The following is a 25859-nucleotide window of genomic DNA, read 5'->3' on the forward strand; positions in this document are numbered from 1 at the left end:
CTGTCCTGCTGGACAGCCACACCTAGTGCCTCTCCTCTTGGAGCAATTATATATCCCTTGAATTCTTGACAAGTCAGTGTGAAGAAGGATGAGTGTGAATATTGATGTGGATAGGCCTGTATGGTTAGGACTGAATCAATGATGAACAGTTCTTGGTTCAAATTGGGCAACAGCAGATGGATGTTGTATTGCTCCTGCACAGGAACTCTGTCCTTCAGCCAATCCCACTTGCTCAATTTTCTGAAGCAAATTTCCTTCAGGTAATCTTCATGCCTTTGTCATATTGTTCTGTAAAAACACAAAGAACATGTGAATGACTACCGTTGGAATTGTGTGTTGATTTTCATTTTCCCACCTTCCTTAAGGCACCTTTCAAGGACATAGGAATAGGGATAAGCCATTCGGTCCTCAAGCCAGGTCGGCCATTCAGTGGCCTAACTCCATATACCTGCCTTTGGCCCATATTCCTAATTGAGAGGGACATTGTGTTTGATGGGCCGTTTGAATGTTGAGTGCCTGATCCTTTACAGACCTGCTGTCCCCATAAACATAGATTATCTGGGATCACCATCAGTGAACAAGACCAGGCAGCCTGGGCTGATTTCTCTCCTCCCTCATTTGTACCTCAGCACGAGAGCATTGAGACCAGTTGGAGTACAACTCCTCCCTTCCTGCCTGGTCATCTCACTCAGCATGCTCTGGCAAACAAGCGTGGGAGGTTCTACTGTGTGTGGCTTGCTGACTGTGCATGCTTGTGGGAACCTTCGATCCATTTGCTGGAAAGCTAGAGTTTGCCATGTCTGCTCGATCAGAACAGCTGGATGTCTGACCGTCCCGATATCTTCTTTCAATGGAGTTGAATGTCTTGAATTCCTGGTGACTGTTGCAGCTTTCTTTCTCTTCTGTGATTGTGAGACTGTTGGGGCTTTAATTTACAGGGTTTTATTGACTTTTGTTATCATGGAGCATTATAGCTCTTTGAATAATGAAATATTGTTAGGTGTTGAGTACTGTAATCCACATTTAATGCAGAAATAAATAAACTCCTCTCTGTTCTACCACAATAATATGCCTTATCCCTAGACTCAGAAGAGCATGAAATACTAAAGGTTAGGAATTTCCCAGCGTGGTAAATCTGTGGCAGGAAATGTTAAGCATTGCTCCTTTTCTCTGTGTTTCAGAATGAGCGGAACCTGCAGGTTCTTGGTCTGGTAAAATCTGATGAAGGTCTGTATCAGTGTGTGGCAGAGAACGATGTAGGGAATGAACGGGCCAGTGCGCAGCTCATCATCTTGGAGCATGGTAAGTGAGAAGCAGCACAGACGTATCAACCAGGTGCTGCCAAGGAAGAGGGAGCCCACAGGACACTGTCAGATCTCAGAACTTGGCAGTCAGAGTGAATAGGAAACAGGTGGTAGAGGCAGTGAGGCAGATGGTAGAATACTGCTTTCAGTAACAGCTCTGTTTGCTCTGAGCTAAGAACAGCTTGTACATGTTTTCAGAGTGCAGAATGTGGAGAGATTACTGACTGCAGCACTTTCAACAGTTTCTGCACCATTAAGGACTATCTTTTCTTAACTGACCCATTTTCAGAAGAACATTATTTTTGCTTCCCTCAAGTTTTTTTTCCTGCTGCAATCACTTGCTGCCCTGGGAATATTTGCATATCAGTGCCTCTTTCAACTTCAACCAAAAGGTACATGCAAGTGCCTTAACTTAGATTCCTCCTTAGCGACTAAATTTCCCATTTCCGTTTGCCAGAACTGGATCCATTAGTTGGTGATTTGTCCTAACTGGAGGGCGGTGAAATAGAAACTGGCTGGCAAACCTCACATTTCCTGATGATAGAGTACGAGGGAGCCAGCTATGTGGGAATTTAGACAATGGTACCTTTTGGTGTTGGATAGAGGTATAATCTATTGTCTGGACAGTCCTCTGGGAAACACTCAGGATAGTTTCATTCAGCCCGGTAGGATTGTTTCCCAGTAATAGAGGGAATGTCAGTTCAGGCAGTGAGGGGCAGCTGCGATCTAAGATGTGCATTTCAGTATCTCACCCAAGTGGTCAGCTTCACTGGTCAGCCTAGTCTGTGATCTGCTTGACCACAGAGATATCTCAATGAGCCCGGGGTGTTGTCCTTGTACGCTAGCGGGAGCTTGGAGACAAGGAAGTTGTGTAAATTCTCTGGTGATGCAAATGGTCACAGTTGGAAAAAAAACCTGATAGCGAAATAAATCGCTCTTGAAAATGGGTCATAGGTTTCTGACTATTGATCGGTTAAGGAACTCTTGCCCATAGTCCAGGCTGACAACTTAACTGAAACTCTCAATGATGTTAGTTAATATCACACCATCTGGGAAATAAATTAAAATTTCCCAATCAGTAAAGCTCAGTAACTCACTAGATAAACCAGCTGGGCAATGAGCACATTGTGATAACAATCTAATTAATGAAGCCGTTGATGGTGGTATTGGGCTGAGTTTTTGTATATGTATATATCACGTATGTGTGTGCGTATCTATGCTGTGCTATATGTTTGTGTCTTTGTTGTGCTCCTTTGGGTGTGCATTTTCACTCTGCCACAGTTATGTCTCTCTGCTGTGCTCATGTGTCTGTGCAGGTGTCTCTACTCTGCCATGTGTATGTATCTGCTGTACTCCTGTGTCCATGTGCATCTACACGCTGCTGTATGTGTGTGTCTGTTTAACGTTGTGTGTGCCTCTACTGTGTTTGGGAGTTGTGTGTATGTGGCATCCCAGTTCTCTCTCTGCAGTGCTTGTGTGTGCTGCTCTACTGTGCTCTCATGAATGCTTCTATCCTTGTCATTATGTGAGAGCCACACAACCCACTGAATGAACCTCTCAGTTGATTTACACTGATTGAGGTTTCTTTTCATTTCTATTTTCGGTAAAATCAAGACACTGACTGTAAAACAGGGAACACGAACTTGTACTTGTGTTTCATCTCAATGCCAAAAATAGTGTCAATACCAAATACAGCCCTGCGTGTTCTCAGAGGGAAGTGTGTAGAACATGGAATCAGGACATTTTGACTGGAGATGAATCTAATCCCTTCCTATAATCATTCACTCTATTGATTCACTGTTCAATTTCCATTATAATTCTCTGTGTACTGATTGATTGTTTTAATATCCATTCCCTGATCTGTTCTCTTGTTGTCTTTATCAGCAGTGAGCTTCCTGACTGCTGAGAAATAACTGTTGGTGTTCAGTGCAGACAACAAGCGAGAGCAGAGCCTCCACCCCTCCCCACCTACCACCTTTGCCCAACCCTGCGAGGCTGTAGTTTTAGCCACTGGTACATGATTTCTGAAATCCAGGAGCTAAGTGCTGTTCTTGACCGACAGGGAAGGTGGACTAAATCTTTTCTGCACCTCACCACGGTCTGTTGGCAGCTATGGTTTCCTGTGGTATGCAGAGCTTTTTGAGATCAGTTCACAAGTTGATGTTAAACAGTCAGAGGCCTCTTCGTATCCAAACATATGGACACATGCCTTTCCTGCTGAATTCTTCCTCTTGTAATTCTCTATTAAGTTTGTGTCTCCAGCATTGAAAGCATGGTTACGATATTGGTCTTGTTTGTGAGATCAGGAGGTTGGGTTCATAAACTCTGAAATGTGAGTGTAATTGTTTGAATACAGACACAGTACTCCAACTCTGCATTGTCTTAATTGTGCTTCTGTTTTTTATTCAAGCAGCACCAAATCTTGACAATCCATTCTGATTGTGAAGCGCACAATTCAGTGTCTTTTGGGGATGTGGAAACTTAACATCGAAAGTGGAATGATTTAAGAATAAAGAGATTGTATATTGTTCAGGAAAAGTGGGGATGTTATAGACGAGTTGCTTATCTTAAGCATTATCTGGAAGTCAAGGAAATTGAAATAATCTTTTTGGGAAAGGTGGATATATGAGTAATTTGCTGAATTACAATCAGACGTAATATTGGAAGATTCCAGGGATAGTGAAGGAAGATGTAACAATTTGTACAGAGAGGTAAGCAGCAACTTTAATTAACCCAACTGTAGCCTATAGCCTTGCTGAACCAGCAGATTTACTTTGATGCTGCTGTTAGAGACAGAGACATGTTCACAAGGGCTAGCTGTCTCATTGTATTCTGAATCAAAATTAAAAGGAATGGAAGTGCAACAATTGGATGAGAACCTAGTAAGTGTGGTTCATGACTGCCTCTGGATATAATGTGGGCAGCATGGTGGCACAGTGGTTAGCACTGCTGCCTCACAGCGCCGGAGACCCGGGTTCAATTCCCGCCTCAGGCGACTGACTGTGTGCGACTGACTGTGTGGAGTTTGCACGTTCTCCCCGTGTCTGCGTGGGTTTCCTCCGGGTGCTCCGGTTTCCTTGCACAGTCACAAAGATGTGCAGGTCAGGTGAATTGGCCATGCTAAATTGCCCCTAGTGTTAGGTGAGGGATAAATGTAGGGGGATGGGTGGGTTGCGCTTCGGCGGGTCGGTGTGGACTTGTTGGCCCGAAGGGCCTGTTTCCACACTGTAATCTAATCTAATAATTGTACAATCTTATCAGCTGCAAGGAGCTGGCTTGAAAGCGGGGAATCTTGGGAAAGATGAGCATCAAGTTGGTGTTATCGTATCTTGGTGCATTAGAGATTGAGTAAGTGTGATCATACTGGAACTTTCTCCACAGACCTGCACATGCATGCATATACAGGCAGATATACCTGCATAAAAAGACACGCATGTATGCACAGATATATACGCTCGCACAGGCATGCCCGTACACAGACATACTCACATGCGCACAAACACACACATTCAGACAGACGCATACACATAGACACACATACATACTCAAACATGCCTCCCAGCAGTAGCAAGTAACCTGTTAGTGAAGGACACTTAGGGACAGATTGGTGACCACAGCGAGGTCTTCCTGATGGTGAACAGAATATTCCGAGGTTGTCTCACAGTAGATGAGGCATCCTCCTGAGAGTGCCAGTGACTCATAAACTCAGAACCATTCACAGGACAGAAGGATGCATTCAGCCCATTGTATTTGTGCCAGTCAACAAAGATATAACTACACTAATCCTGATTCCCTACTTTTGGTTCCTATCATTGGAGGCTTCAGCTATGCTAAGGGAACATTTAAATGTTGCAAGAGTTTATGACTGCACCACTCTTTCAGGCAGTGAATTTCAGACTTTCTCCTCCCTCTGGATGAAAAACATTTTCCTTAGCTCTACTCTTAGTCTTCTACCTCTTAGCTTAAATCTATCTCCCTGGTCATTGACTTCACTCCGAATGGAAAAGGTGCTTTTCTATCCAGCCTATCTATGCCCCTCATAATAGAGTTGTAGAGTCATACAGCACTGAAACAGACCCTTTGGTCCAACCAGTCCATGCCGACCATAATCCCAAACGAAATTAGTCCTACCTGCCTGCACTTGGCCTATATTCCTCCAAACATTTTTATTCATATACTTATCTAAATTTAAACATTGTAACTGTACCTGCATCCACCACTTCCTCTGGAATTTCTCTTCACACAAGAACCACTCTGTGTAAAAAAAAAAAATTGCCCCTCATGTCCTTTTTAAATCTTTCTCCCTTTACCTAAAAAATATGCCCCCTGGTCTTGAAATTCTCTACCCTTGGGAAAAGACACCTGCCAGTCACCTTATCTGTACCCGTCATGGTTTTATAAACCTCTAAAGGTCACCTGTCCATCTGCAATGCTCTAGTGAAAAACGTCCCAGCCTATACAGCCTCTCGTTGTAACTCAAGACTTCCATTCCTGGCAACATCTTGGTAAAACTCTTCTGAACCTCTCCAGCTTAATATCCTTCCTATAACAGGGTAACCAGAACTGGACACAGTACTGTAGAAGAAGCCTCACCAACATCCTGTACAACCTCAACATAATGTCCCAACTCCTATACTCAAAAGTCTGAGCAATGAAGGCAAGTGTACTAAATGCCTTCTTAACCAAAGTTTGTGAGAAGATTTGCAGCTCGGGTGCTCGTTGTTGTGGTTCTGTTCGCCGAGCTGGGAATTTGTGTTGCAGACGTTTCGTCCCCTGTCTAGGTGACACCCTCAGTGCTTGGGAGCCTCCTGTGAAACGCTTCTGTGATCTTTCCTCCGACATTTGTAGTGGTTTGGACTACAAATGCCGGAGGAAAGATCACAGAAGCGCTTCACAGGAGGTTCCCAAGCACTGAGGGTGTCACCTAGACAGGGGATGAAATGTCTGCAACACAAATTCCCAGCTCGGCGAACAGAGCCTTCTTAACCACCCTATCTAGATATGTTGCAAACTTCAAAGACTTATTCTATACCTCTATCAAGTTCCGTCTTAATCTCTGCTGCTCCAAGGAACACGACTCCAAACTATCGATATTGTCCTCATAATTCAGAGCGTCTAACTCAAGCAGCCTCCTGGTTAACCTCCTCTGCACTCTCTCTAATGCAATCACACCGTTCCTATAACGTGGTGCAGGATCTGCATGCAGTACTCCTGCTATGGCTGAACTGTAATGAGGCATATTCACCATCATTTCCTTCACCACCACCCCCCACCACCAAACCCCAAAAACAAATGCCAGAAGGTGACAGCTGCTGGCCATCCTTTAACAGGATTTAATTTCAGACCCAGGATCAGTCTTGCTGATTGAAAGATGAAGATGATAATGTGCCCCATGACATCAGTCTTCTCCTGTGCTGTCTGTAGTGACAATTAATTTAAAGAAACTAGAAAACCATAAACAAATACCTAGATCTCATGCTTTGTCATATTGCATTGAGCAACAAGACATCGCATGGGCTGTCTGGGATCAGTTTTAGATTTACATTTCTGTTGTTTTGTAAGACAATTGCAGAAATCAAACAAAAGGGACATTGAAGTAAAACAGAAATAAATGCAAGTCGAGAGTTAGCCTGACTTTGGCTGTAATGAAATATCGACTTAAGATTATTGACTGACTGGTATCTTGGGACTTGAGATTGGTGTGGCACATCATGTCTGACTTTTGCTGATGAAATAGAATTGTGGCATGGATAGAACATAGAGGGACGCTATTCAGCTCATCACTTTGTTCCAACTGTAAGAGCAGTTTATTGACAGATAATTCACAGGATTGTTACAACTCTGAAGGAAGCCATTTGGTCCATTGTGACTGCACCTGGTCTTTGACCATTTTATCTGAGTGCCAGTATCCTGCTTTTCCCTGTAACCTTGTGTATTGTTTCTGGATAAATAATTATCCAGCGTCCTCTTGAATGCCTCAATTGAACTTGCTTTGACCAAACTTCCAGGGAGTGCATTCCAGACCCTAACTACTCACTGTGTAGAAAAGTTTGCATTTGCTCCTATTGCAAATACTTTAAAACTCTCTATCAAACCTCTCCAAGGAAAACAGTCCTAACTTCCCTCAGAATGGAAGTGTCTCAGCCCTGGAACTATTCTCATAAACCTCCTCTGCACTCTCTCCAATGTATTCACATCCATCCTATCGTGTGACATCCAAAACTGGTCACCCTATTCCAGCTTAGGTTTAACCAGCGTCTTATATGAATTCAATGTAACGTCCTCCTCTTTTATTCTGTGTCCGTATTTACGAAGCCAAGAATACTATATGATTTATTGACAGCTCTCGCTACCTATTCTACCACCTTTAATGACTTACGCAAATATACACCCCAAGTCTCTGCTCTGTGCACCCTTTGGAATGGTCCCTTTGCTTTACCCATGCTCTTTGCACCAAAATCCATTGCCTCACCAGTATCTGGCCACTCCCAAAGTGTCAATGCCATTTTGAAGTTCTACACTGCCCTGCTGTCAGTTTAAATTCTCCCAAGTTTCTTATTACACACAAACTTGACAAATGGCCTCTATACGTGAAGATCCTAGATCATTTTGGGTCCCAGTTTTGACTCCTACAGAATTCCACTTTGTAATGGAATTCCTCCAGCCTAAAAAAGCCATTATCCATTACTGTCTCTTTCCTGTCGCTCAGCTAATTCTATATCCACATTACCACTATCCTTTTAATTCCTTGCCCTACAGCTGTCCTCATAGATCTGTGGTGTAGCACTGCATTAAACACCTTTTGGAAGTCTGAGCGTACTATACCAATGCCTTGCACCCATCGCTTAGTTTTTTTTAAAAGTAAAACTCTAGCATGATAGTTAGACATGATTTTTCCTTAACGATTCCATGCTGACTTTCTGAATCAATCCATATTTTTCCATGTGATAATTAGTTCTGTTCTGAATAATTGATTCTCAAAGTTTTCCCACATGAAAATTAAACTGACTGGTCTGTAATTGCTGGGCTTACCTTTACAATCTTTTTTGAACAAAGGTGTAATACTTGCAATTCTTCAATCCTCTTGTTCCATTCTGAATCCAGAGAACACGGAATGAATTACTGTCAATGTCTCTGCATTTTCCACTCTCACTTCCTTCATTATCCATGAATGTATCTCATTCAATTCAAAAACTTATCAACTTTAAGTACTGACTGCATATCCGATACCACCTCTGTATCAATCTTTGGCCCTTTTAGTGACTGAGTTTCCTTCTCTAACACCATGGCCTGGCAAATGTCTGCATCGTAAGTAAAGACAGATGCAAGGTATTCATTTAAGACTTCAGCCATGCCTCTTGGCTCAGTGTTTAAATCCCCCCTTTTGTCCCTAATTGGCCCTCTTCCTTCTTTTACCACCCTTTTTCTGTTGATGTGCTTTCCTTTCATGTTTGTTGCCAGTCTTCCTCCATAATCCTTCTTTGCTTCTTGTATATGCTTTCTTTCCTCCTTTATGTACCTTCTGAGTTCATTTTGGTTTTCAATTGTATTTACTATCTGACTTTGTATGAAGCAAACATTTTCTTCTTTAACTTAATTAATATCTACTTTTTCATCTTGACTTGTAAATTTGTTTATCCTGCATTTCCCTTTTGAGAGAATATATATTGACTACCCTCAATCCATCCCTTCTTTAAAAGTAACCAGTTGGTCAACTGCTGATTTTCCCACCAAACCTTGGTTCCAGTTTGCCCAGCCCCGCTTTGTTCTTGCTTCATTGAAGTCTGCTTTCCACAAGTTGATTCTTCTTACTCTTGATTGATCAATTTAATATTTCACTGTCAGCCTAAACCTTATGATATGATAGTCACTAGCCCTGAAATGTTCTCCCACTGTCACATTAAAGTCCTCCATTGTAACTACTCAATGATGTTTACATATCTCTGTGATTTCCTTGCAGATTTGTTCCTTGATATCTTTAGCACAAGCTGATTGTCTGTACATTACACCAAGCATTGTAATTGTATTCCTTAACTCTAGACAGATTGATTTTGTCCTTGAACTGTCTGAAACATCACCTTTCCTCAGTACTTCAATGCTTTCCTTCATCAAAAATGCCATCCCTTCTCCTTTTTATCCTTTCCTATCTTTTCTGAACACCTTGTAACCAGGAATACTCAGATCTGACCTTTGTTAAACTGCAACATCACAATTTCCCATGCTAATCTGCACCTGTAACTCTCAGTCATATTAACTATACTCCCTGCATTCATAGATGTGCAGTAGGCCTCTGATTTAGACTTCAATATTTTCTCCCTTACTGCATAGAATAAATTGGTTTCTTCCTTATACCAGCTCCACCTATTAACTTCAAAAACAAAAACAAGGGTAGTCTTGATGATAAGTTTGTAGCTTGTTCTTGTGGCATTTTCTGGAACAATACATTGCGGAACCAACTAGTGAGAAAGCTAATTTAGCTCTAGTATTGTGTAATGAGGCAAGGTTAATCCGTAATCTCATCATAAAACATCCGCTGGGAACCAGTGATCATTACAACAATTAAATTCCATGTTTAGTTTAAAAATGACATCCTCAATCACAAATTAGAATCTTAAAGCCAATTACATGGGTGAGAGTAGAGAACTGCCTAAGATTAGTTGAGTAAATAGACAAAGATGTATGGCTGTAAATAACTTGGTGGAAAAAGTTAAAGAATAAATTCAAAATATTCAACAAAAGTCCATTCCATTGAAAAATGAAAACTCTTTAAAAAAAATCCATCCATGAGCACCTGGAGGCAACCCACTCAGACACAGAACATGCAAACTCAACATAGACATTTGCCTGAGGCTGGCATTGAACCGGGTCCCTTGCACTGTGAGGCAGTGAGCCATTATGTATTTAAGATGCTTCTAAATTACATTTTGAACTGAGAGCTTTCAGTAGTGCAGAAAAACCTGCAGTATAATGTAGGGAAGTGTGAAGTTATTCCCTTAATTTGTAAGAATAGAAAAATGGAATGTTTTTGAAAAGTAAATATCGATATTCAGTGAAACTAGGATGTGCTTATGAAAGGAGTTCAATGTTAGCAGGTACAACAGGTAAATGAGAAGACTTTCACATCTGGGCCTTCATTTCAAGGGTGTTTGAGTACAGGAATATGAAAGTCTAACTCCAGTTGTCAGGGGCATGGGTGAGATCACATCTGAAATACTGAGAGCAATTTTGATTCCCATATTTAAGGAAGTTATACTTGCATTGGAGGCATTGTATGAACCTTCACTATATTGTTGCCTTGTATGATGATGTTGTCCTATGATGAGAGGCTGAGTAAAGTGGACCTATATTCTCTGGAGTTTAGAAGAATGAGATGTGATCTGAGTGAAACATGCAAAGTTCTTAAGGGGTTTGGTAGGGTAGATACTGAGAAATTGTTTCCATTGTCTGGGGATTCAAGGGGGCATAATCTTCTGATAGGATCCCAATCATTTAGGACTGAAATGAGGAGGCATTTCTTTATTGAGGGGGCTATGAATCTTTAGAATTCACTACCTCAGGATGTTGTAGGTGCTCCATCCTTGAATATGTTTAGAATAGACAAATTTCTCATGCCTCAAGTAATTGAGGGATAGAGGGAGGAAAATAGGTTTGAAGCTCAAGATCAGCTTTGGTGGTATTGAATAGCTGAGTAGGCTCAACAGGACATATAGCCCACTGTTCCGATCCTCTGTGTTCTTGTTTAAAAAACAAAAATACAGAAAAGTCTCCCAAGGTGGTTTTCCTCTAGTACTCAATATCAGATAGCAAATGGATGCCTCCAAGCCCTCCGTTTTTCCCTCTTCAGACGTCCCCAACAGTACCCTTCCACTGACACTCTCATTCGTTTGGCCGAACTGGTCCTCACCCTTAACAATTTCTCCTTTGAATCCTCCCACTTCCTCCAGACCAAAGGCGTAGCCATGGGCACACGTATGGGCCCCAGCTATGCCTGTCTATTTGTTGGCTATGTAGAACAGTTGATCTTCCGTAGTTACACTGGCACCACTCCCCACCTCTTCCTCCGCTACATTGATGACTGCATTGGCGCCACCTCGTGCTCCCAAGAGGAGGTTGAGCAATTTATCAACTTCACCAACACATTCCACCCTGACCTTAAATTTACCTAGACCATCTCTGACACCTCCCTCCCCTTCCTGGACCTCTCCATCTCCATTAGTGACGACCGACTTGACACTGACATTTTTTACAAACCCACCGACTCCCACAGCTACCTGGATTACACCTCTTCCCACCCTATCTCTTGCAAAAATGCCATCCCGTATTCCCAATTTCTCCACCTCCGCCGTATCTGCTCCCAGGAGGACCAGTTCCACCATAGAACACACCAGATGGCCTCCTTCTTTAAGACCGCAATTTCCCTTCCCATGTGGTTAAAGATGCCCTCCAACACATCTCGTCCACATCCCGCACCTCCGCCCTCAGACCCCACCCCTCCAACTGTAACAAGGACAGAACACCCCTGGTGCTCACTTTCGACCCTACAAACCTTCGCATAAACCAAATCATCTGCTGACATTTCCGCCACCTCCAAAAAGACCCCACCACCAGGGATATATTTCTCTCCCCACCCCTTTCCGCCTTCCGCAAAGACCGTTCTCTCCGTGACTACCTGGTTAGGTCCACGCCCCCCTACCACCCACCCTCCCATTCTGGCACTTTCCCCTGCCACCGCAGGAACTGTAAAACCTGTGCCCACACCTCCTCCCTCACCTCTATCCAAGGCCCTAAAGGAGCCTTCCACATCCATCAAAGTTTTACCTGCACATCCACTAATATCATTTATTGTATCCTTTGCTCCCGATGCCGTCTCCTCTACATTGGGGAGACTGGGCGCCTCCTAGCAGAGCGCTTTAGGGAACATCTCCAAGACACCCGCACCAATCAACCAAACCGCCCCATGGCCCAACATTTCAACTTCCCCTCCCACTCTTCCGAGGACATGGAGGTCCTGGGCCTCCTTCACTGCCTCTCTCTCACCACCAGACGCCTGGAGGAAGAATGCCTCATCTTCCGCCTCGGAACACTTCAACCCCAGGGCATCAATGTGGACTTCAACAGCTTCCTCATTTCCCCTTCCCCCACCTCATCCTAGTTTCAAACTTCCAGCTCAGTAACTGTCCCCATGACTTGTCCGGACTTGTCCTACCTGCCTATCTCCTTTTCCACCTATCCACTCCACCCTCTCCTCCTTGACCTATCACCTTCATCTCCTCCCCCACTCACCCATTGTACTCTATGCTACTCTCTCCCCACCCCCACCCTCCTCTAGCTTATCTCTCCACGCTTCAGGCTCACTGCCTTTATTCCTGATGAAGGGCTTTTGCCCGAAACGTTGATTTCGCTGCTCGTTGGATGCTGCCTGAACTGTTGTGCTCTTCCAGCACCACTAATCCAGTATTTGGTTTCCAGCATCTGCAGTTATTGTTTTTACCTTGCCAAATTTTACCTCCTACAGTTGGAATATTTTAGGATTGAAAATGTTCTGTACTCCAAGTATTAGTGCATTGTTGAACTGCTTGTGTAGGTGTAATGTCAGCACATGCCTTCTTTTCGATGGTAATGTTATTGTAATGTGTGAACAACCCCTTTCAGTTCAGCAGTAAGTTGCTCGTTTGCCCTTTCTGTGTTTGTTCATTTTGTTATGTTCCCATTGTGCTTTGGTTTGGTTTATTTTCTTTTCTTTTTCTCCTTTTTTTTATTTTTATTTTTGTTTTGTTTATCATTGTGTCTGCCATCCCATACACAAACCTACCTGTATCCAAGATGTTCCCATTCCGACGTTTCCCCCTCCCTCACTGACAAGTGCCACTGCTGACCATCTAGCAGCTGCCGCGGCTGGACACCTGCCGTCTGCCCCTCGGGATGTGATGGCACTCCTTGTCTCCACACGGTTCATCAAGTTGACTTGGCGCCCACCCGCAGAGCCTCATTCTGAGATCCTCACATACTCGGTCTATTACTCCAGAGATGGCACCAACAGGTAAGAGTCACACTAACATCTGCCTCTCTGCATTAATACTGATTATAAGGAATGTAAGATGTATTAAATATGGAAAGACCGTTTACTGGTCAAGTGTTCCCCAGTTTAAAGGCAATTTATTTTCCATCATTTTATTTTATTTAAATCATACCCAATTGTCGTCTTGTCTCCTAATTCATGCTGGGACTCAGGTTCCAATGGTGCCAATTACCCTTTGATACCAAATGTGTGAACCTAAATGGTGAGTGCTGAACAAACAGAGGGAGGGGTAGATCTTTACAGTATTTGTTTTAGACGGCAGACTGTTGGTGATTTAATCCTCTGCACAGAGTGATGAGAATCTGTTTCTGAAAGCATGAAGGAAGTGGCCACTTCTCAAGTGACATCAGCATGTTCCTCGGTTTTGTCACTACGACATTAAATATCTTGGTTGACCAGCTTGGCAGAATCCAAACACTACCAGTTTTTGTCCAAAGTTTATTGATCTGACTGCGTTATTTCAAAGAGCAGGGCAGTTCTCCCTGATGTCTTGGCCAAAAGCTAACATCACCAAAAATCAGATTATCTGGTTATTACAGGATTGCTATTTGTGGGATATTGCTGTGTGAAAATCGACTGTTGTGTTTTCTACATTATAACAGTAACTACACTTCAAAAATAAAGAGTTGTAATTGGAGATGTCTACTGTAATCCCATTTCTGTGCTGCCATCTTTTCTATTCTTTCCTTTCAAATATCTCTTACCCTTTTAAATTGATCTCTAACCTCTGTCTCATTAGTTACTGTGATAAAACATTCTTCTATCCTGTCCCTTATTCTAATGATAATCCTGATTTACTAAGAAATGAAAGCAAGGTTTCATTATTCCTCCTCTTTAATTTATTATGTCCTTCCTTAACTTTATTTGTCTTAGTGAAAATCATGCCAAATTTATCTGTCTTCATTTATTCCTCGGGTTTTCTAATGAATCTTCATTATGTCTTATCCCAGTTTGTTTACCCTTCCTATAATGGGGTGCTGAGAGTATATCCTCTGATTGTGCCTCAAACAAATCTTGCTCAAACCTAATGCTGATCTGTTGTCCTTTTATGGAAAACCCATTAGCCCGTTGCTTTCTGTGGCCTCTATGTTTCAGTATCTCTGTTTTCTGATCCACAATGTGGGAAACAAACAGCATGTGGTGGATGTACAGTCATTCTTTCGTCTCTTCCTTCACAAGTTGGGCATTATTACAATTTAGGCAAATCTGCTTTTCACTGTAACATTTATCCAAAAGCTTTTTCCCCACCATCCTGCAACTCTCTTGTCCAAATACTGTTTTCTTCCATCTTTAAGGCAGTGTGTTGGGATATACCTGGCTGAGGAGGCCACCATGTTCTGACATTGTCCTTGTCTCAGTTCACAGACCACATTCCCATGCAGGGCTCACAGAATAATGATCAGGATTTGCAATCCCCACTGCTTTTACCATCTCTAGTCTAGGGCATGATTGCATTAACTCTAATCTTATAAGAAGCACACACTCACACCACACAGACACACCAGGTAAAGTGAAATATTGTCTTACCAGCTGCTCTTCTTTCCCACTTGGCCATTGAGCGAGCTGAGCGTAGTGACCAATGTATACTCGACACTGTCCTAATGCAATAAAGACAACAGAGTTGTCACAGATGTGAGGAGCAGCAAGTATCATAGCGATGTTATCAGCTCCAATTGGATTGGATGAATTGTGCTGAAATTGTTGTTATATCATCAATAGGGAACGTGTGGAAAATACAAGTCGACCTGGAGACTTGGAAGTGACAATTGGTGATTTGATGCCAGATGTGAAATATGTTTTCCGAGTGGTTGCTCACAATAAACATGGAGCAGGAGAGAGTTCTGCTCCTTTCAAAGTGGCCACCCAACCTGAAGGTCAGTCCTTGTGATCCGTCCATGTCGCTATACCTGTGCTGAGATCATTTTTGTATATATGCTTGTCTTGCACTATAACTTCTGTTCTATTATAGAAACCTGAGTCTAACCCAGGCCACATTATTGTTACTGTTTTCAATTTTGCCTTGAGCAGAGTCCTAGTTCTGCATGATCTGACCCCTCCTTTGGTAATTAGACATGTCACCATTTCTTTCTGTGTGAGCCTGTGTGTCATCAGGATGATGTGAGAGTAAGAGTTGACTCCTATGTCTTGACCTGATGTTAACATCAGAAGCAAGAAACCATGACTGACATATTCCCTCCATCAGTGACTGAAGGTATCACTCTGATGTTTTGGCTCAGAATAGTGAGTTGTCATGGCCAAGGAACTGAAGCTACCTCTGTGGATTGTGTGGCTCAGTACCACCACAGGCACTTTGTGCACACATTTTAATCTTGTGATGCTCTGCATTTGTCTCAGGTGCCTCCAGTTTGCTGACATTATGTGTTAAACCCACACATACATGGCAAGGAAATGGTTATTTTTCATTCTTCAGTGAGGGAGAAGCTGGAATTTATTTGTGTGGATTGTTTTTAGAACCAGTTATTTTGGTATTCTAAAAATTACTTGGCTTGGACAGGCCGGGAATGAGTGCCAGGAAACAGGACAGCTTTTTCCATGAGAGCTCCACTGGCTGTGTATTACAGGAGAGATCAGGGTTCGGGGCTATGTAGCTGGCTATGGTCTTGAGGTGGCCACATCCTCACTGTTCCATTGAGTTGAGAGTTCTTGGAAACCAGTCGCTTGCTATCATTTTCAATGGACAATTCTCCATTCCAGAGTTGCATCCACAGTAATTTGTTTAATTCTGTATTTCAAACCTTAATAACAGAAAATGTTGGGAACTTTGCAGTGTGCTCAGCTTCCGAAAGGAAAATGCCAGCTTTTTGGGTAGAACATTGTTAAAATCACCTGAATTGTCAGGCCTGTCATTTTCTCAAGCTGAAACAGGTTCAGGTGTGCTGAATGCATTTAGCTCTGGCAGATTTTATTTCTTCATTTAATAATCTATGCAAAATTTATTTTAATCCAAACTTTTGGAGTTTTTTAAAAACTTGTTTCAGGGCTGTGGGTCAGCACTCATTGCACATTCCTAATTACCCTGAAGAAGGCAGTGATGAGCTGAGTTTTTTTCTAATTTTCCATTTCTGGAATTTTAAAAAAAATTGCAGATAGAACAGGGATGTCTCTAACCTTCAGTGCATTTGAGCCATTGTGATCGATCTGACTCTGAAAATTGGTTTTCTTCAGGTTTCAATGCCTCACTCCCAGGCTTGGTGTTTACATTAGGTGGGGTTGAAATTTCAGAGAGGCAAACTTTTGTACTTTTGCCTCATTGCTGGATAAATGCTCAATGAGAATATAATCAGGATGGCAGTGAACAACAGCAGAAATTTAAAATTTATGCATTATCCACTTCTGATTCATGAAGATTTGCTCCTGTGTAGAAGGAAACTATATTTATTAAAATTATCCATTGAAGATGTCTCAAAATACTTCAAGCTAATGAATTACTTATCGTTATTGCACAGTGAAGCATTCTCTCAGCAGTGACCTTCAGCCATGTGGCAGTCCCTTTGACAAAGATAAAGCTGCCAGAGTTCCAGAGATCAACAGGGCTGCCCTCATTAGAGAGAGATGACTGGTGTGAGTTTAGCCTGAGGGTAACCACACCTCAAGTGAGGGGTGAGTTTGAGATGGCAGGACCTTCATAATGACCTCAACCATTGCAGGAATTGAGCACATCCTGTGACATCGCGCTGCATCGCAAATCAGCTGTCCAGCCAACTGAACTAACTGATACTTCTGCCCCCAGTACTGAGCCTAGATTGACAGCAGTAAGCCCAGTTCGTGAAGTCAAAGGGCAGGATTCCACTTAGGTGTTCTCAAATAATCTCTGCTGGGAGGTGTGCTTGTGTATACGTTGAGTGAGCGCAAGGTGGACTAAAGCCCACATTGCCAAATGCCACGTTGACACTTGTATTTCATCTTGAAATTGAAGAGTCGCTGTGTAGCTGAAGTTGTAGGGTGGCCAGCACTCCTGAGGTTGTCCTAGTTAGAGTCTCTGCTTCATGGGGTAGGAGAGAATCACTGTGTGTTCATTATTGCATTCATCACAGTAATTGCACTGAGCTGGCAAGAACTGCTTACAGTATATGTGTGCCAGGAATGTAGCAGTTATCTGTATCCCTTTTTAGAGAGTGAAGGTGTGTGAAGGCATGTTCAGTGTGGTGAGGCTGCAGGTGTGTGTGCGGGCTGTGTTGGCATGCAGCTGCTGGCTCTGATGCCAATCGGTGTTGCAGCACTAATTGAAAGAAATGGATCATGACTGAATAAAGCAAACAACTGTCAGGCTTGTTCAAGTTGGTTTGATTTTTTTTGCACCAGTAAGCATCGTTAATTAAACATTTTCATTATTGTGTTTAGTGCAGACATGATATTTAGATTTTCATTTTTTTTCCCACTTCTGCAGAGTGGTTGGATTTAGTAATGTTCCTTTGTGCACAGGATACACAGAGGCACATATTGTAGCTTCACTCTGAGGTCAAGGCAAAGGCATGGACATTCCTTTAGGTTGGCAATGAACCACAGAGAAAATCAGTGAAGTTGCTTTAAAAATATATTCCTTTGTTTCTTGCATTTCTAACTTTGTGATAACCTAGACTTGTGCACCAAGCAATGATGTTCTGTCAACCTAAATTTAATATTGAGAATAATCTCTAATTTCCAGTAAAAGAGCTAGGATCAGAAACATGCCTTTAGTCTCAAAATCTGTCTCTTCTGGACAAATGTTAATATCACATTTGCAGTTCCACTTCATAGAGCAGCAGTTGAGGAGGACCCCGAGCCAAGGAGACAGCATCACCTGGAGGGGTGGGCGAGCTGGGAAAATAGTAATATGGGAAATGAGGGCCCGACATTGGCAGGAAAGGACAATGAGAGTGTAAATTAAATCTACACAAATAAACAAAATTAGATGTTACAAAAATCACAAAAAGACAAAACTAAAGACTTTATCTGAGTGCACATAGCACTCATTACAAAGTAACAAATTTATAGCACACATCGAAGTGAGTAAATACATGGCTTTAGGATAGCAGGAATGGGTCCTGAATATTGAAGCGCATACAATATTTAAGAAAAATAGGAAGCTATGTAAATTTGGAGGGGTAATGAATCAAGGATGGCATTGTTTAAGGTGATCTTTGTGCGGAAATCAAGACGTAGAATCAGTTTGGGTTGACCTGAATGGTAAGTGAAAGAAGTCGTTAGTGGTGGTGGAAGTACAGACCTCCAAATAATATGCAACAAGTAATATTGGGTGTTTGAGATAAAGGGACTGCAATATTTATGTGTGACTTTAATCTACATGTAAACAGGAAAAAATCAGATTGTTAGGGTAGCCTGGATGAAGAGCTGGAATGCTTTAGAGAGAGTTTCTTAAAGCAGCATGCTCTGGAACTGGCCTGTCAACAGATTATACTGGTCTTGTATTGTGTCATGTAATAGGATTGATTAATGATCACAGAGGAAAGGCACCCCTAGGTAGCAGCAATCTCAATCTGAATGAATATTACATCCAGTTTGAAAGATCTAAGACTAGTATTTTAAACTTAAATAAGGGCAATTATGTAGGCATTAAACCTGAGCTAGATGAAGTGAATTGATATACGAGACTAGGGGATGGATAAATATAGACACAACAGCAGATGGTTAAGAAGATATTTTCCAATTATTCAGAATCATTAAACTCCTGTACAAAAAAAATTCTAAAGGGAGGACCCACCATCAGTGGTTAACTGAAGAAGTTTGGGAAAGCATCAAACATAAGAAAAAGACATATAACTCTGTCAAGCTGAGTGATAGGCCAGATGATTGGTGAGAATATAAAGAATGGCAGAGAATAATTAAACAATTCATCAGGAAGAAATTAGAACATGTAACTACATTCTTTCTCATTGTTTCTTCTGACCTCTGGGGTTTGTGTACTGTACAGTAATGACTTCAGTCAATATGTCAGCATGCGGCCATGCTGCACAGAGGGGTTGTTATGTGAGAGGAAGTTAGGTAGGAAAGTGAAAGCAGATACCAACAGTTTCAACAGGTCTTTAAAAGAAAGAGTAAGTAAAGTGAGTGTTTATCCTCTGCAATTGGGGAGTTAATAGTAGAAAATAAAGGAATGATAATGAAAGCACATTATTCTTCTGTCTTCACTTTAAAGATTTACAAAAAACATTCCAGTCATAGTTCTAAACAGCAGCTGGAAGGGAGAGAGGAGCTTAGTCAAATTACAATGATGTGGGACACACTGCTAAACAAACTGATGGAGCTGTGAGCCGACAAATCTCTGGGTCCTGATGGACTTCATCCGAGGGTCTTAAAAGGGGTTGTTAATGAGGTAGGAGATGCATTGGTGTTAATTTTCCAAAATTCTTTAGATTCAGAAAAAATTCAGACAGACTAGACAGGAGCAAATATAATCCTGTGAATTCATGAAGAGATGGAGGCAGAAAGCAGGGAACTATATGTCTGTCATGGGGACATGTTAGAATTGATTATTAAAGAGATTACAGCTACACATTTAGAAAATCTCAAGGTAAATGGGAAGTGTGAATGGAAAGAGAAATCATGTTTAACCAATGTATGAGCATTCTTTGAAGCTCATGGCTATGAGGGAGCCTTGAGATGTTCCATACTTGGATTTCCAGGCATTTGATAAGGTGCCTCAACAAAAGTTCTTGTGGACAATCAAATCTCATGGTGCGGGTATTGTGTATTAGCATCGATACAAGAACAGATGACTGGCAGAAAACAGTAGAGATATATATAAATAGAATCACACTCTCATCGACAGGATGTGATGAGTAGAGTCCTGCAGGGGACTATGTTGATGCCTCAACTTTTACAATTTGCATCAATGACTTGGATGAGGGAAATAAGGTTGGAAGCTGAATCTGCAGACAATACCAGCAATGTAGGAAAATATGTTGTGGAGAAGGAAGTTGCAGACTGATATATATAGGTTGAGTAAGTGGGAAAAAAATTTAACAATTGAAGTCTAGTGTTGGAAAAGGTAATGAAGTTCAGTTTGGCAGAAAAGAATGCAGAATATAATAGAAATAGGGAACAACTGCAAAAGTCCGATATGCAGAAGAATTTAGGTGTTCTTGTGCATGAGTCATAAAAAAAACATGTACGTACAGCAAGTGATTAACAAAGGAGTTAATAGTAGAAAATAAAGGAATGATAATGAATGAGCACATTATTCTTCTGTCTTCACTTTAAAGATTTACAAAAAACATTCCAGCCATAGTTGTAAACAGCAGCTGGAAGGGAGAGAGGAGCTTAGTCAAATTACAATGATGTGGGACACACTGCTAAACAAACTGATGGAGCTGTGAGCTGACAAATCTCTGGGTCCTGATGCTATCCTTTATGAGATTTAATTTGATTTATTTATTGTCACTTGTGCTTGTAACGATTATTTGTTACAAGTAGAGTAAAAATTATTGTATAGAGTAATAGTCATACTGCACGGAAACTGACTCTTTGGTCCAACCAGTCCATAATTCCAAACTAAACTCATCCCACATACCTGCGTTTGGCCCATATCCCTTGAAACGTTTTTTATTCATCTACTATCTAAATGTGTTTTAAATATTGTCAATGTGCCTGCATCCACCATTTCCCCTGGGAGTTCATTCCACACATGAACTATTCTCTGTGTTAAAAAGAAATTGCCCCTCATGTTTTTTTTAAACTTTCTCCTCTCACCTTAAATATTTGCTCCTTCATCTTGAAATCACCCACTTGAGCGAAAAGCCACGTGCCATTCACCTTATCTACACCTGCCATTATTTTACAAACCACTTTAAGGTCACCCCTTAAACTCCAACACTGTAGTGAAAGAAGTTCCAGCTTATCGAGCCTCTCCATATAAATGAAGCCATCCATTCCTGGCAACATCCAAGTAAACCTTTTCTGAACCCTTTCCAACTTAGAAATGTCCTTGCTATAACTGGCTGACCAGAACTGGGCACAGTACTCCAGAAGAAACCTCATCAACATTTTGTACAACCTCAAAGTAACATTCTAACTCCTATTACTCAAAGGTCTGAGCAATGAAGGCAAGTGTGCTAAGTACTTTCATAACCACTCTATCTATTATGTGAGACAAACTTAGAATTGTGCACCTGAATTCCTATGTGCAATACCCAAGGGCATATTTTTAATTGTATAAGCCCTGTCCTTGTTTATTTTACCAAAATGCAATATCTCGCATTTATCCAAGTTAACCACCTTCTGCCATTCTTCAGCCCATTGACCCAATTGATCAAGAACTCTTTGTAATTTTAGATGATCTTCTTCATTATCCACTATGACACCAATTTTGGTGTCACCCGCAAACTTACAAACTATGTCTTCTATATGCTCGTCCTAATCAATTATATAAATGAGAAAGGGGGACCCAGCACTGATCCCTGCGGGACAATGTATAATGGCATTACTCTTCAGCTCAATCTTAAGGAAAGAAAATAAACCAAGATTTGGAATGTAAAGGTAGAAAATAAGGAAATAAAGTTAAGAGTTCGACTTTACAATAAGTGTTTCGCCTTGGGCCTGAATCTGGACTCTTCCACCTGATGCTGAGACCAACGCCAGTATTTGGTTCCTGACTAACACTGACACAGGTACGTGATTGCTCCATTCCTCATTGACATCCTCTACCAAACCCAGGAACTTAGAAACCTATTGCAACACTCTTATTGCTGCCCCAGTACAGTGCCAGATGATGTGTCATCTCCCCTTGAGGATACTGAGGGACCTTCTGACACATTGTCAATCTCAGACTAGCATGAAAATAAAGATGAGAATAGAGAGGAATTGAACATAAAAGTAAAGGCATTATGCTTCAGTTATACATGGGGGCATTTATGAGACCATATCTTGAATGCTGTGTGCAGCTTTAGTCATCGTCTTGAACGGATGATGTAAATGAGTTGGAGGCAGTTTAGAGGAGATTTCCTTGATCAGTACCTGGAGTGAGTGGATTATATTATGAGGAAAGATTGGACAGGCTGGGTTTGTTTTCACTGGAGTTGAAAAGTGTGTTCTGAACGATCTTGATTTTTCTTGGTGGTAACTTCAGAACTAAGGAGCACTGTGTTAAAACTTGCATCTGCCTTTCAGGACAGAGGTGAAGGTTGGTTTTTATTCTCTCAGGGCTGTGCAATTGCCTGAGAAGGTGGTGGGGTGGGGTTGAGGTCATTGAATATTTTTAAGACAAAGATATGTTTTTGTTGGGCAAGAGAGTCAACGGTGATAGTGAGTAGCTGGGAACGTGGAATTCAAAGAGACCAGCCATGATCTTATTGAGTACTGGAACAGGCTTGACGGACTGAAAGATCTACCTCTGCATAAGTTTCATATGATCTGTATATTTCTCCATCCTACATATCTACCTCCTCAGTACATTCTTCAAGCTCACTGCTGCAGCTTCTAACAGTCTCAGGAGTCCAATATCCACCTCTATTTTATCTCCCTTCACCTAGCCATTGGCGACATTATCTTCAGCAGCCTGTGCCCTGAGCTCTGGAATTCTTTCCACAAATTCACCACCTCTTTATTTCTGTCTCTCCTCCTATAAGATGCTCATTAAAATCTCCCTCTGACCAAGCATTTGGCCTTGTGTCATAGAGTTTACATGGCTTGGTCTCTTATTTGATATTGCTTCTGTGAAATGTCTTCAAGTATTTCGCCATGGAAAAGGCACTTTATAATTGGATGTTGTAGCTTAAAAAGGCTTGAGAAACAAAGAGATTCTATTGATCCATTACAGAGCAAGATACCTGTGTCAGGAAAAGTTGGCATATACTGGTTTAACATGACAATAGCTACATTTCTATGCAAGCCAGTTGTTAATTTGGTAACTGTTACACTTGTCTTAGTCTCCACACCAACGTAGTCAATGTTTTTCAGTTGATGCTTGTTTGCAGCTCCACGTGATGAGATTAGATTAGATTCTCTACAGTGTGGAAACAGGCCTTTTGGCCCAACAAGTTCACACCGGCCCTCCAAAGAGTAACCCACCCAGACCCATTTCCCTCTGACTAATGCACATAACACTATGGGCAATTTAGCATGGACAATTCACCTGACCTGCACATCTTTAGACTGTGGGAGGAAATTGGAGCGTCCGGAGGAAACCCACACAGACACTGGGAGAATGTGCAAAGTCCACACAGACAGTTGCCCAAGGCTGGAATTGAACCTGGGTCCCTGATGCTGTGAGGCAGCAGTGTTAACTATTGAGCCACTGTGCCACCCCAAATGTGATGAATGTTCACATTCTGTGCATCTCCCTGCAAGGTGATAGTTAAAGTTGAGGTTCAGGTTTTGTTTTGAGAAGATTGGGGTGGTATGGGTGGCTCCGTGGGTAGCACTGCAGCCTCACAGCACCAGGGACCCGAATTTGATCCCACCCTAGGGCAACTGTCTGTGTGGAGTTTGCACATTCTCCCAGTGTCTGTGTGGGTTTCCTCCGGGTGCTCCAGTTTTCTCCCACAATCCAAAGATGTGCAGGTTAAATGGATTGGCCACGCTAAATTGCCCATCGTGTCCAGAATATGCAAGTTACGTGGGTAAACCATAGGAATTGCAGGGTTACAGAGATAGGGTAGGGGATTGGGTATGGGTGGGATCCTCTTCAGGGTCTTCAATGTGGACTCAATGAGCCAAATGCCCTGCTTCCACACTGTAGGGATTCTATGATTTCAACATTATGAATAAAAGATTTCTCCTGAAGACACTCTCTCGATGACAATGAAATTTCACTGTATTCACTTTTCACTTGATTAGCCATTTTTTCAGAGGAGATCCTGGCAGTTAATGTTGGCTGGGGCGTCAAAGCAGGTTCTGTCCACAGCTGGTGTATCTCAGCCCAAAACTCATCACAACTACTGTCTGCCAGTGCACCTCCCTGCCACAAGCTGCCCCAACTTTGGAGTAGTCACCACCCGCAGGATATATTGGTGATTCATTTCCCCCTCTTTATTTCAGGGATGCCAAGGCCAATTGATGTGCCCCATCTACCATCTTGACAGACACTGCTCTTGTGTTCAAACTTTGGATTCACCATTTGTTAGACACTTGTTGTATAATCCAACCGTTCTGTATGCCCTATGCTACTTCACTTCATTTCTGTTTCTGTTGTAAATATTTCACACTTCCTTTTGAGTTCTTTTCATAATGAACTTTAACAAATTAAACCTGTCACATTGTAGTCAGAGCCACTAGCACCAGTGATGGCGGGCTGTCAATATAATGTGATCAGTTTGCAAACTTCATGATTCGTTTCTTAGGCATGAGTGTCCCATTCTGATTCTGTAAAATTGCTACCCAATCCATTCTCTGATTGGAAGCATATTCCCATAGATACTGCCTGACCTCTTACCTAAACTAGTGCGTTTTCAAAACAAAATAATACAAAATAGAAATTGCTGGAGAAACTCAGCAGGTCTGGTAGCATCTGTGGAGAGAAAGCAATTAACTTCAAGTACTGTGACCCTTCATCAGAATCCTTCAGAACTGCCATTGTGAATGCTGCCTCTTATTATTGCTGCCTTTTGACAGTATGCCCAAGCCCCCTTCACTGTTGTTCCTGCTTCATCTTACTGGCAGCCAGCACTATATGAGCAAGAACTACCAACATTGCCTCTTTCGTATTTGAGTAAACACATAGCCATTTGCTTGCTCGCTTTTTCAGTTGTTCTTTTACTCACTCACACACTAAAGTAGTAGTGACGATATATAGTGACATATTCTAGATCTTGTCTGAGAGGCTAATTCATGATTAAGGCATCTGCCCATTGCAAATATGTCAATGCTGAATTTATTTCCAGTGTTCTCTCTGGAAGAAGTGGAAACAGCACTGAAAGGCAGTTTGGTTTCTTAGTTGATTGACTTCACTGCTTGTGGGTTCCTTTTGTTAAAATCTGAAAACACGTACTCTCTTTGTTTTTCAGTTCAAGTGCCGGGACCAGCTCAGAACCTGGTTGCACAAGCAAACTCGCCAACCTCGATCACAGTCACCTGGCAGGAGCCTCACTCAGTCAATGGGCCACTAATAAACTATAAACTTTACTATATGGAGAAAGGGGCTGACAGTGAACAGGTGAGGAAATCATCCAGGCCATTCCCTCTAATGGAGAATTGCACTGGGATCTTCAGCATCAGGAAACTCAGGAAATTTGGACAGCTGTGATTGGTTGGCATCACGATTTGGTATTAAAGGCATCTGGGCTTTTGGAGAGAGGAAAGTGGTTCTGTAGAATATGGCAAAGAATGAATTAGAATAGAGATGGAACCAAGGAGTACACTTGCCATAAGTAACTTAAAACTTAGGGAATTATAGTCACTGTTTCGAAATGCTTCCCTATTGAAACCTTTTGCACCTGGCCAAGCTCATTCCCCAGTAACAAGTCTAGCATGACCCTTACCTGGTTGACTATGTACTGCATCAAGAAACTCTCCTGGATCCA

The 25859-nt window shown here is 41.9% G+C and overlaps 1 protein-coding gene across 10 annotated transcripts in view; it reads left to right on the forward strand.

Moving 5' to 3' along the window:
* LOC140458359 (neogenin-like) overlaps nt 1-25859 on the forward strand; it is a 206711-nt gene that overhangs the window by 140001 nt on the left and 40851 nt on the right. For 7 of the 10 annotated variants that reach the window (XM_072552774.1, XM_072552782.1, XM_072552776.1 and 4 more), the window contains 4 exons: nt 1182-1302; nt 13128-13344; nt 15103-15257; nt 25344-25492. In XM_072552774.1, the coding sequence (XP_072408875.1) occupies nt 1182-1302; nt 13128-13344; nt 15103-15257; nt 25344-25492 (642 nt within the window). The remainder of the gene's footprint in view (nt 1-1181; nt 1303-13127; nt 13345-15102; nt 15258-25343; nt 25493-25859) is intronic. The other 3 variants (XM_072552778.1, XM_072552783.1, XM_072552780.1) reach the window with 1 other exon arrangement.

This window comes from Chiloscyllium punctatum, chromosome 33 (assembly GCF_047496795.1).
Source record: "Chiloscyllium punctatum isolate Juve2018m chromosome 33, sChiPun1.3, whole genome shotgun sequence".
Taxonomy (NCBI): Eukaryota; Metazoa; Chordata; class Chondrichthyes; order Orectolobiformes; family Hemiscylliidae; genus Chiloscyllium; species Chiloscyllium punctatum.